At 24.4% G+C, this 13,634-nt stretch overlaps 1 protein-coding gene across 4 annotated transcripts in view; it reads right to left on the bottom strand.

Annotated features, from left to right (window-relative positions):
* The window catches only part of LOC111689588 (la-related protein 1), a 33,345-nt gene that overhangs the window by 13,059 nt on the left and 6,652 nt on the right, over positions 1-13,634 (bottom strand). The window contains exon 1 of one of the 4 annotated variants that reach the window (XM_046950659.1): positions 9,969-9,995. The exons of 2 other annotated variants lie outside the window; for them this stretch is intronic. In XM_046950659.1, coding sequence (XP_046806615.1) covers positions 9,969-9,980 — 12 coding nt within the window. In that variant the 5' untranslated portion in view covers positions 9,981-9,995. Of the gene's footprint in view, positions 1-3,768; positions 3,912-9,968; positions 9,996-13,634 lie in introns of those variants that run through there. One more of the 4 variants, XM_023452073.2, reaches the window with a different exon arrangement.

Raw genomic sequence — 13,634 nt, forward strand, 5'->3', positions numbered from 1 at the left:
ACAAGAAAAAGCTCGACTTCATATTAGAACTAAAACCTCTTATAATCCTATGAAATCTGATATGGAACTAAAATTTATTACTAGCCTATGAAACCATATAAAAAATCTAAAAAAATACGAATGGTACGCCAAATAATAGTTGACCTCATATACACATGTACGTAAATGTTAGAACTAGAAACGATTTATATTCTAGTTATTGTGTATTTCTAAAAGTAACTTTTTTAAATGGATTTCAAATATTAACCAATATTTCAAAATTTGTTCATAGAAAAAGATACCCCAATTATAATGGACACGTTTATCCAATAATTTAACCCAATTGTGTTAATTAAATATGTATACATATTTAAAAATACACAGTTTTTTTGGCATAACAATATTTGTTTAAAAAACTTCAGAAATAAATATAATTTAAAATGTGTTACAGTTCAAAAGAAAAAAATTAATACAAATTCTTACTCATCTCATTTTATTGTTGATATTTCTAATTTAGAAAATTAAATATGTATACAGCTGCTGAAGTCCACTACGTGCAATAAAATTGTTAGTTATTTTAATTACAAACGATATTTTAAATATGAATTAGTAACGTTTTTTTTTAATAAAGAGCTTTTCAATTTTTTAACATTTAGCTTAAATTTGCAGAAACAGATTGAATTGATCTCTACCCCCTTAGAACTAGTTGCGAAACTAGTTCTTTGTATGTTACTTATCCTCTATATAATATAGTACTTCATTTTTAAGGCAGTACTTAGCGATAATAATTTCTCCACTATCTATTCTTTCAGTAGCTGAAAATATCTTTTATCTGCTAGCTAATAAAAATATTAATAATAAAAAATACAAACAAATCCTCACACTTAAAAAAAGCAAATATAATTAACAACCCCATCATAATTAAAAAGATTAAATTATATAAAGTAGTTGAAATAAAAATAGTAACACTAAATGCGTTTTATATTTAAAAAAAGTTGTTTACATTAAAAATAGATCAAAAATTTTCATTTTCTATTGAAATTTATTAAGAATGTAATTGAAATTTTGTAAACAACAGCTAAAAATAAAATCGAAAAAAAAAAATGATTTCATTTAACCTTCATGCCATGCATTTTATATATTTTTTTTGCACGAGATATTAATATTATTGCACATTCGCAATTATATTATAAATAATTTAAATTCGATTGCAATTGACTCACCATAATATATCAATTAGAACATTTACCTCACCCCTTTCTGTGGGAACTAATCTCAAATATTTTATTGATACATGTTTTTGTGTTACTTTTTTGCATTTGCATTGAAATAAAAACATTTAAATTTTTTGTTTAATTTTTTTTTTTTGCAATACTTTTCAGTTATTTTATAATGGCGCCATTTTTAATCAAAACCTTTTAGTTTTTAATTAACAACGCAATATAATTTCAATAATTTTTTCTATAAAAAATTTTCTTAACGAAAGATAGTGATAGATATTTTTTTGGAATTTTAAAACTGTGGTATTATACATACATATGTAAATAAATATAAACGTATACTTTAGACTTTTAAAAGAATAGTTCTCTATTGCTTTCATTTCTTAAAAGGGTTAAATTCAAATTGATTTTTTTAAATTCCCAAGAAAAATTTTACTTGCCTAGTAAGCAGGCAAGTACCCCACCAAAAAAAAGAACTTCCAAAGAAGCGAAAAAGAAGTAGAATTTACTTAATGGAAGTACTGAAGAAGAGTGATGATTTTAACTCAGGCTTGTCGTAGGAGTGATGCTATTTTTATTTGATTCCAAATTAACTACAACTGAAGTCATTCTCAAGAGGTAATTTCTTCTTTTTTGGAAGTTATGGTATTATAGAATACAACTAATTTCACTCTAATAATATTAACAGAAATAAATAAAGTATCAATCAACTCCAAAATAAAATGAGTTTAATTGAAAAAAATCAGAACAAAAGACCTTCAAGTTTAAACACAATTGAATACTTTTCGATTCTTTGAAAGTCAATAAATATCACTTCCACAGAAGGTAAACAAATTCACTTAGTGCTACCTTTGAAATGGTGTTATCACCATTTATTATTATTCTTATTCTTTTGGAAGTTAAGTTATTCTTTTGGAAGTACATCGTTTGATTTTTGCTAGGATAGTATTGAAGCAAAGTTGAAGGACTTATTTTTGGGTGATTAGTAGTTACTAATGTTCGATGTGATTTACAAAATAAATACTTATCAGTTGTTCTTTCCCCGGACTTAAAACCGACTAAACAGTTTTTTCTATATTTATTTATTAGTCTATCATTACCAAAATTTTAAAAAGTTGCTAATTATTAATACCAAACATACCTTAACAATAGAGAATATTTTGAAAAGTTTACATTTCCCTAGGTCCAGTCCTCTCGGAGATGGATGGGCGGACATTTATAGATCGTCTAAAGTGACTTACAGGGGATAATAATGAACACGCTATTTTGTTGGCAAATAAATTTAAAACATTACTAATACATCTTCAATCACAATTATATTTGAAGTAATTGAAGCTTTAGCAATTACAATTACTTTAAATTGTAATTGAAATTCTGCCAATTAAAATTATTTGTAATTGTAATATAAGTTTTTCAAATTATAATTACTTGTTATTTTTATTAAAGTTTTGCAATTTTATTAGTATAAGTAATTGTAATTGTTTAATTTAATTACAAGTAATTATAATTTTCAAAAAGAAATTGTAATTGACGTTGTAATGAATTACTTTGTGTAATCATTACCCCAAATGCCTGAATTGTAGAATGTTCTCCAACTTATAATATCTTTTTAGGTTCTGTTCTCTGGCAGACGAACAGGCGAATATTCCTAGATCATCTAATGTTATATTTTCTGAATTATAGCGAATAACAGACAATGAATTTTCTATTGTAATATCTGATTAAAATGAATTAAATACATTTGCCAAGTAAATGGGGAATGATTTGGCAATATTTTTAGAGTTACTTAAGAACCAATTACTTTTCCTACTATTCGACACATAACATATGCATATTAATTTCGATTTTTTTCTCTGTAGCATTGTGTAATGGTTAGTAGCAGAATTTTAGTAAGTACATTAATAAAACAATTTACAAATGTTTTATTATCAATATACATTGTATAATTGCTGTGACTATATATAGATTAATTAACTGAATAATTCTATATGTATGAAATGTTATCAAAAAGCAAATAAAAATAAAATAACAAAATCGTGATATAAGCACTCGTTACATTTTACAAGTGTAAATAAGTAAGTCGCACGTTTTCAATTTACATTTAAGTATGCAGTTACGAATAGAAATAGGAAAAAATATTGTAAGTAAAGTCAAAGGTGTCTTTTTGAAGTAATTAAAATTTAGGAAACGAGTTAGGAAGCGTTTATGCTAATTATGTTACATGTTATATTAAAAATATATAAACAATTAAACAATTAGAAAAATTTAAACAATATACAATTATTAATTAAAAAAGACGTTATAAAGATAAATTAAAACTTTTTAACGAGATTTTATATAGAATTTATCTAATTTATCTAAATTACATTTCATCTTAATGATATTTGAATATTTACTTAAGCTAAACTTGTTTAACAACAACATTATTTATAGAATGAATTTATATATTTTAATTCCCTATAATAAACTCGTTTTTTAAATCGTTTAAAATTAAAAATATATATTTAAAAGACCTAAGTAAGCCTTTAAAAATGGATTTCAAATCTTATGACTTTTTAAATCGACTTACATAAAAACATGTACTACACATTTGAATTACACATTTATTAGTTTGAATATTTTATTTTTTTTTTTATTTTAAGGTAAACCTGTTATTTCAACACTATTTACTTTTAAACTGATAGCTGCAAAAAAATTTTATATGAAATAATTTTTCATAATAAAATTATCAATATAAAATATAAAGAGATTGTAAAATGAATAAAGAAAATTTTCAAAGACAAAGAAAATGTTTTTCTTTTTTCATTCACAAAACAAAGCCAGGGACAGTTTAAAAATGTCTTTGTATTTAAATAGTATGTACTATACTACGGATATAGCGGTAGTCATTGTTAACAAAATAAGATGTAAATAGTTATAATACAAATCGGGGGACAATCTATTTAAGATAATTATGCAAACGTTTTAGTTCCGCAAGTTGTAAAGAGGGCAGTGGACAAAAAACTATAGCAAAATATGTTTAAAAGTTGACATTTGTCTATAAAGTTCCATAATCGACTCTTTCTCAAACAAATAGTTACAGTTAAATTGGCATGGAAAGAGAAGAAGAACTGACTCTTTCCTGAAACAACCAATAACAGTTAAATTATATTAAAATTAAATTCCAAATAAAGAACAAAAATCAACATGAATGTTAGATAAAATATATACCACCTGCCAAGTCAATTTGAAAAATAAATAATTTTTTTTTAAGTTTTCTTTTAAAAAATAAATTAATCACAAATTATAAACAAATGTGTTTTTCAACAACAATTTCTCTTATTCTCTCTACAATTGTTTATTTATTTTAATTAAGGTCAGGGATTAATGTACGATACTACTGAATGGTATGTAATTATTTACAAAAAAAATACATTTTTATAAAATATAGTACTCTACAAGAGAAGGACGAAGACTTGGTTAAACTTGTTTTAATAAATCAATAATAAATAGAAATACCATTGATTGGTTTTTCAGAAAAATATATGACAAAACAATTGAAAATAAACTTTAAACCAACTACAAATTGAAAGTGGAATGCAATGTAAAATATACATACATATGTATGTACATATATAAAATAGTTGTAGTTGGTTTTTTAAATATTTTGAAATTTAATGCTAGAAAATTTAGAAAAACAAACAAAATGTATATGGATGGACTAAATGGCAGTTTAGTTAGACAACGGACAAGTAACAGACAAATTATATGAAAATGTTATTTGTTAATTCTATTATCACCTTAATATATGAAAATAAATAAAAAACAATTATTTAAGAGATAAAAACAAATTTATTTATATTTACATTAGTCCTACGCATACAAAGTAAATTACTATTCGCATTAAGAGAATCTATATCAAAGAGTGTTTTAAAGTTGTAAAAATTTTTTTACACCCGTTCTAGAACTAATCAACTTATAGCTATAATTATGAAAAGATATCAAAACTAACTATTTTTAAAAGTCTTTAAAACTTTTTCGGTAAAAATAAAGTATTCTTTTTGTCTACAGTGAAAAATATTTTGTTAAAAATTTAATCGAATTTAATGAATACATTCATTTATATACTGCAACTATACACACATACACTATTTAAATGTACATACTATGTGTAAGTTCACACATTTGTGTAAATACTCGAGACAATTGAGTAGGTGGCGACGTTATAGTTTATATCAGGCATGGAAAATTAAAATTTTAAAAGTTAGAATTTACTTTTCGATTTTTTTGCCTATATATAAGCCTATTAACTTATCTATCAATGAACTACTCTTCTATGCATTTGTCTTTTAAACACTCTATAAACAAGTCTTATATCTTCTTATATCTTCTAACCTATGCATTAGTGACTAGTCTATTGATATGTTAATTGATTAGTTTATTGAGTACCTAGAGGGCAAAACTTGATTAGTCTTTATACAATTCTAATGACTTGCTATGTACCTGTAAATTATCAACTTATGGCGGGTTTTTCTAATAAAGATAATCTTCATTCTTTGGTTAAACCTGGTTTAATATGTGTTTTGTGTTTTTCAGTAAACAGTAACGTTACTTATTATCTTAGTTTAACTGAGTGTTATTGGCCAATTAAACTTAAGTTATAAGTGAGAAAACACGATTAACAAAAACAATAAAACAATAATTTCGGAAGAACAAAAACTTAATATTTTAAGTAAATTTGCATTTTTTTGATTTGTTTTGAATTATTTATTATTGTTTTTAATGTTTATTTAACATTTTTCCAAAATTTTTCATTTTACAAAAGTATTATTTGCAAAAAATAGCTGTTGATTGTTTATGTTTTTGAGTGAAAAGTTGTCAGTACTAACAAAGCTAACTGAACTTAAATCGAAAACTGAAAAACACAATTATCGTTTTGAATTTAATCTAACAGCAAGTTAAGCCTAGTTTAACGGAGTAGTAAGAATCCCGCCCTTAATTGATTATTCTATGGACTTAAATGAATAGCCGACTAGTCTCTTGGCAAGTCGTTTAAAAAGCCTTATGACCAGTCCTTTAACTAGTTTATATAGAAGTTCATCAGATCATCTACTAAGTTTTGGACTTCTTAAGAAAGTTTCTAATAATATAAAAATATATGTACTTAATACATATAGCGCATTAACTACAAAACTGGCATATTTCAAAATTCGAGTTATTTGTATAAAAAATTAACAAAATTTGAAAAAAAGAATCAAAACGCAGAGACTAGAGATTATATTTCAAAAGGATTAAAAACTATGTAGATTTTAATCTTGCTATTCCTGTTTAAATGTTTAAGTCGTTTTCTGAAGGAGAGTTTGTATGGGGGCTAAGGTAAAATGTACACCGAACCATAAAGTCCTATTCGAGAGGTACGTTTGAATAGTGGTTATGCGGAAAATCGGACCGATTTCAACCAATAGAGGTAATAGAGATAATCCTTGATCCAAAAGAATTTCATCAAATCATAATAAAAAATGCAATCTGGGTTAAAACTTTTCAGTAGATTTCATAAAAAATTCACGTTTGTTAGATCTTACAATGGGGCTGAAAAATGTTTAGAAAACATCTTATAATCGTGACAACTTACAATTGTTGTCTTACAACATTGGTAAAAATGTGTTTTAGACATAAATTTTTTCTGACAACATTGTAAGATCTGACAACTGTGTATACATAGTAAAACACAGCATATATCGCTCATTTACTACAGATTTACTGAATGGTACAATAGTACTGAATTTCCTATACCTGGCTTATGTACATATTTATTTACATATATAAAATGCAAGTATTTACGATTGCATTATTTGTCCAATATTTTCAGTATGACAAACTTAATATGTACATATGTATGTATGTATGTAAGTATGTATGTATGTATGTATGTATGTATGTATGTATGTATGTATGTATGTATATTCAGTCACAGTTACTGAACACATGTCTATTACATACGTATGTAAGTATGTAGAATATGTAGAAAAATCATAGGAGAAAAAAACAAGAAAATAATAGTAAGTGCATTGAACGCTGAGACGTTTATCATGAAAATTGTTTTTCTTTTTCTTTATTATATTATTTCTTATTTTAAGTGTATTTATTTAAATATGCTAAGAGACAAATAATTTAAGACGATTAAGAAAGAAAAAAAACACAAAATCAGTGAGAGTTGTTATTACAACAAAAGACAAGTGGATGAATGTTGTCTTGGGATTTGGTGGCGTGAAGTAGGGTTTAACCCACTAAAGGGGAACTCAATGGGAGGTATCAAATTTTGATTTTGTGGGCAACACAATCAGATATATACTTTATAATATGAACAAGTTACTTTGCAATTAAATATTTGTTTATTAAATGATTTTGAAAACTCAAAAAAAAATGATTAAAAAAATAATGAATTATGACAAATTGTGCTTTTATTTTACACAAAATTTAAACAAAAACGAAAAACAATTAATATATTGTAAAAACAAAGATAATAAAAATATAAAAAATATAGGAAAATTTTTACAATTTGTTCTAAATTAAAAAAATTCTCGAAGTGGTACAAGCAAAACCATTTCTAATTTTTAATCAGAACTTTTAGAACACGTTCTGGGAAATATTATTGTTAATCTTAATTACTTATAAAAATCAGCCTTTAAAGAACCAATTTTCTTACTCCATTTGTACATTGATACTACACCAGTTTTGAAAAAGCTGGTTTCAATAGTTCAAAAAGATTGCAAATATGTATTCTTATTTATTTTATATAAACAAATATTAGCAGCACATGCTTGAACACACGTTATTCAATCCAGATTTTTCAATTACTCTTTATCAGTTGAGTAAATTAATCAACTGATAAAAAAGGTCAACTGATAACCACTCAATATATGTATTTATTGTGTTTTAATTAAAATAGAATGAGTAGATTATGTTATCAATAGATTTTCAAATTAATCATTTATAAAAAATGATTAAAATATAATCAATCAATAAATGGAAAAATAACAAATATATGAGAAATTAAATGATTATAATGGAATTAATAATGAGACCATAATATAACGTTTAAATATTTTTAAATAATCTGAAATTAATTTCTAGAATCTTAAAGATTTGTAATGTAAAATTAAGTAAAAAGTTCCGCATAAATAAAACAATACAATATGTAAAAATACATATGTAGCTATAAATATATCCGATAAATCATAACGATAATGGATTTGTTCTAGAATCCAACTGTTTGTTTATATTTATAGAACGAATAAAAGTGGGGTTTGAAAAAAAAAAATATTACATTTGTTATTATAACCGAAAACTAGTTTAGTTAAGCAAACATTTATCGGATGTAAAAATTAATTCCGATGTCTGAACAGTAGTTGTAAACTTAGTAGTTATTTATTATTTTAATAATTTCTTCTATGTATATTGAAAAGAGAACGAATTCAAATGTCAATAAGAATAAGATAAAACAAGATACATATGTACACAATACACTCAGCAATAAAATTATGTGTCAAGTTCAAAAAACTCATTTCTATATTGGAAAAAAATAAGTCAAATTATAAACACTCTATTCGTGATAATCTGTAGACGACCTTTGTATAACTCACAAAAATCACAAGCCCTTCTTTAGCTCCATGCAAAAAGACTGATATTATCGCATAATGACTTCTGTAAGACACAAACTATAATGATATTAACTAGGAAAATATATTTACCCACTTCCTCTGTCATTGCTTATATTATTTTTCTGCATGATTTAGGGTGAGTTTTTCAGATAAAGAAAATTTCGTAAGAACAAAAACTTAATATTTTAAGTAAATTGCAATTTTCTGAATTATTTTGTTTTATTTATTACTGTTTTAAATGTTTATTTAACATTTTTCAAATTTTTTTATTTTACAAAAGTATTATTTCTAAAAAAAACAGTTGTTCTTTGTTTATGTTTTTGAGTGAAAACTTGGCAATACTAACAAAGTTAACTGAACTTAAATCCATAACTGAAAAACACAATCATCGGTTAAAGTCTTCCTCAATTTGTTTAATCTAACAGAATGTTAAGCCCAGTTTAACTGAGTAGTAAGAAACCCGCCCTTAATGGATCTATTCGAGGCTGATATTCAAAAGATAGACCACGTGCGACATAGTTCTGGTATAGGAATTTAGAGTAATTGTATCGAAGTGTGCTAATACGCTAACAGCTTTCTCTTCCCAATTAATAGAAAGGGATCAATGAAATGAATATATGTGTGTACCCAGTGTAAAAATCACTCGCATAGTGCAAACAGTTTTTTAAACTTACATTTAGAAAAGTAAATAATAAAGAAACAGATTTATTATCAGATTTTGAAATTTAATTAATTTTTTGTGTTTATTTATTTCTTTTCTTTGGGAAACCTATTTGATTTGTCCATTTTAAAATGGATCGGACCAAAAATCAAAATTTCAATTTTCACTGAATAATTTACTCCCATAGAAACGAATTTTCTTGGAATAAAAGATTTACTTTAGCAATGTTTGTTTGGGGGCTATGCGAAATAATGGATATATTTTAACTGAATTGTTTACAAAAATATTAACCCTAAAACTGTAAAACAAAGTATATTTACAATAACGTAACCGCTGTTGCTCTCAGTTTTATGAAAAAAAACTTGTTCTGGAATGCAACAACAAATTTTTAGGTCATTTAAAGGTTAATTTAAATAATTAAAAATAGCAAATATTAAAAAAATTGTAAATGATAAAATATGTATTTACTTTTGTTTTCATTTTGATATCGTTATCGCTTGCTCACGCTCTCTATATATTATGTTTTTAAATTTTGTCAAAAGGTTTCTTTCGAGAGAAACTTACACGTACATAATGTTTTTATTTTTTTTTTTAAGTAAATTTTTATTAACAACAAGTTCAATAAATTAAAAGTCAGTGAAATCCAAAACAAATATATGGAGTTGATATAAACTGCGCACTTAATTATTTATAGGTGTATATAACATAACACACACATATTTTCTCTATATTGTTAAGCTTGATTTTTTGTAGTTGTAAAATTTTATAACTTAATATATTATTATATTTTAAATTTGGTAATATTTTTGTCAACAAAATTGTTGTTTTATTATTCTTTTTCCTTTCGTAGAAGTATAAACACTTTATTAGCAATTTTTTGTTTAAAAAATTTGTAAAAAAATATTTTTCAAAACAAAATTCTTTTGTAAGTTTTCTTTTTTGGTTTTTAACTTAATTAGTTGTTTTTATTCTTTCTTTTTTTCGATTTTCTTCAAAAAATATATTTTTTTTTGTCCAAAAATTTGAATGTTATGTAGTTGCCTATAGTATTATCACTATTATGCTAGAGGTGTAGGTTGGTATATAATACCACAAAAAATGAAAAAAAAGTAAATATGTTTGTGTTTTTATTTTTTTATATTTTTGTTTTATTAACAAAAATATACTGACAAAACTAAAAGTTCAACTATATAAAACCAGAAACAAATTATTTTGAGGTACATTTTGTAGATATTGAAGTATCTGCTGCATGTGTACACAATTTGAAAAAATTAAATATGGTTAGTAAAAGACAAACTACACACATATTTACAAATAAATTTTAAAATACGCCCATAAAAGATTTAGGCAAGCGAAAAATATTGGTTATAATTCATGCAATTACTATGATGAAATTTTTTATTCAATTAATATTTTGAAATTGATTTATTATGGTTAAACATTTTGTTTTTTTTTTTTCAAATAAATTATACGCAAATAAACGTAAAAAGAGAATAATATATAAGTAATGAGAATTTATGTTTTTATTTTTAATTTAAGTTCAGCTAAGTTAAACATTTGAACTTAATGAAAGTTCAAGAAATATTTAAGTCAATGCGCCTTAGAACCTAAACAGATATTAGAATGATTAATCTTTCTGAATTGTTTTGAGTTTTTAATTTTATGTTTTCACAAAGATGCTGACGTCAATCTAAATTGTCAACTTTAATAGCATCACTGTCACTGATAATATTTAATAAAAAATATTTATGTGTGATTAGGCTGAGTATTTAAAATTACCTAAAAATTAAAAATAATCTAAAAAAATATTATTGTTATATTTTAAGAATATTTTTATGTACATTCTTAGTATTTAATTTCTTTTAAATTTCCCAAGAATGTTAACAAAAAAACATCCGTTTTTGGTAAGTTATAGAAAATATAATACTTGGTGGAAGTAGCCAACATCCTGAGCTTGACATTATATCTTTCGGTAAATCTAAAAACCAATGTATACGTTTTTTTTATAATAACTACATATCTCTAATAATTCAAGACGTTATAACAGCACAAACTCCCTTTTATATAAAAATTCCTAAGTCCTCTGAAAGTTCTCTTCAATATAAAGATTAAATGTGTTTTATTAAGGGCTCCCTCTTTGAGATGTCTTGATCTTAAGTTTAAAACAACAACAAATTCCAAATAATTACACTGATTGACAAAATTTGAAAGAAGTCGAAAATCTAAGACTACGTTGTGCATATTTTTACTTTTTTAAAGAATACGGATCTAACATCTTGAAAAAGAATGAAGAGATTTCAACATTTTATAAAAAAGTTGTCTGGCGCTGTTTTAAACCCTAAAAAGGCTAAAAATTACTTTTATCAAACTTCAAGACACCATATCTCGTCCGATTTAGCCCAGCTCAATCCTATATTTAGAAATGTACACATACTTTGGTATCTGGTTTAAAAGAATGTTGGGCAGTTATCTAAAAACCCATTTTTATGGAAAATACTATGAAAAGTTGCGACTGTACTCTGGGCCTTTGTTCTACATTGATTTTAAATAAATCTGTTAATTTTTAAACACAAACATACATAAATATTATACTTAATTACATTTTTTTGTCCCACTGTATTTTGTTATTAAATAATTCAATACACATAAAAAGTCAATACATTTTGCTATTTCTCCCTACAAAACTTTATTTTATTGCGTTTTAATGAAAAATCAAAGCAGCATTTATACAAAAACAAAAAAATTTGGTAAACAAATTAAAACCACAAAAAGAAACGAAAAAACCTATAAAATGAATAAAAAAATATATTATAATTTAAGCATAGGTAGACAACAAAATTAAAAAAACAAGTTGTTTTTAGAGTTTCTTTTTTTTTGTTTCATGCAAAAAAAATTTAAGACGAACATTAATAAAAACAACTTGCTATTGTTTTGTTTATTTTAAACAAAAAAACACGTGTTGTTGTGTTTATAGAAGAATATGTAGCAGGAAAGAAAAAAAAATTAAAAATATAGTAAATTAAGAAAACATTTTTTAAGAAAGGTTAAAAAATAAGATATTTAGTAATTTTTTGGCAAATTATAAGAAGGTTATTGAAGATTAGAATTTTGTATGAAATTGTTGAAACACACTATTTGCAGAAATCTTGTTTTATTTATATATTTTGTGTTTTCAATTTATAGTACATAACTATAAGAAGAAAAATTATGCAATCTACTTGTTCATTCTTAATACCAGACATACAGGTGTTTGAATTTTGTTCTTTGATTTTCATTTACTTTTCACTTTTCTTTTTATTTTCTTGTACTACTTAATTACTAAATAAATCATCATGATTTGCATATAAAATAAACTGAAAAATTGCCAAGCTACACACCTTTCTATAATTTGTTTAAAATAGTACGATCATAAAACATCTGATTTTGTTTTCCGTTTTTTTTTTTTTTTTCTTTTTCTTTAACAAACAACCAGATCTAATTGCCACATGAAAGTAAAAGATTCATATAATGAAAACTAATTTCAGTTAATATTTTTATATAAATGCCAAGGTCGTTTTTTAAACACATTTTTAATGATTTTTAATTGAAACTAGATATTTAAAGTAAAGCAAAAATGTTATCGTTTAAAAATATATATACGTATTATAATATATTTGTTAAGAATTTGAAATTTTATAGCAATAGATCGTTTAATTTCATATATTCTAAGAAACTCATTGCATGGTGTCGTCCGTTCATTTACTATTTTTACTAATTACTAACCTACTAAATGAAAACCGCAATTTGAGTATAATCCAAATATACTTTGGATATAAGTATACAGTAAAAGTCTCTTGTATAAAGGAAAAACAAATTTTGTCCGACAGGGCAAAAACTATATCATGCAAAACATTTGGCTGATAGAATAACGTTAAAGGGTCCAAAAGTTTACAGCGATTTTTTAATTGTTGCTTAAATTTTGCATTAAATAACTATATTTGATCATTATTGCAAAGGAATCGCAAAAAATCAAAATTCACAAAAATTCGAAATGTTCAATTGCACTAATACTAACATTAATTGTTGTCCTTATAAATAACGCTATGGTCTACAAAGTTTGATTTCTTCAACTATTTCAAAACTTCAAATACAGCT

Source organism: Lucilia cuprina, chromosome 4 (genome assembly GCF_022045245.1).
Source record: "Lucilia cuprina isolate Lc7/37 chromosome 4, ASM2204524v1, whole genome shotgun sequence".
NCBI lineage: Eukaryota > Metazoa > Arthropoda > Insecta > Diptera > Calliphoridae > Lucilia > Lucilia cuprina.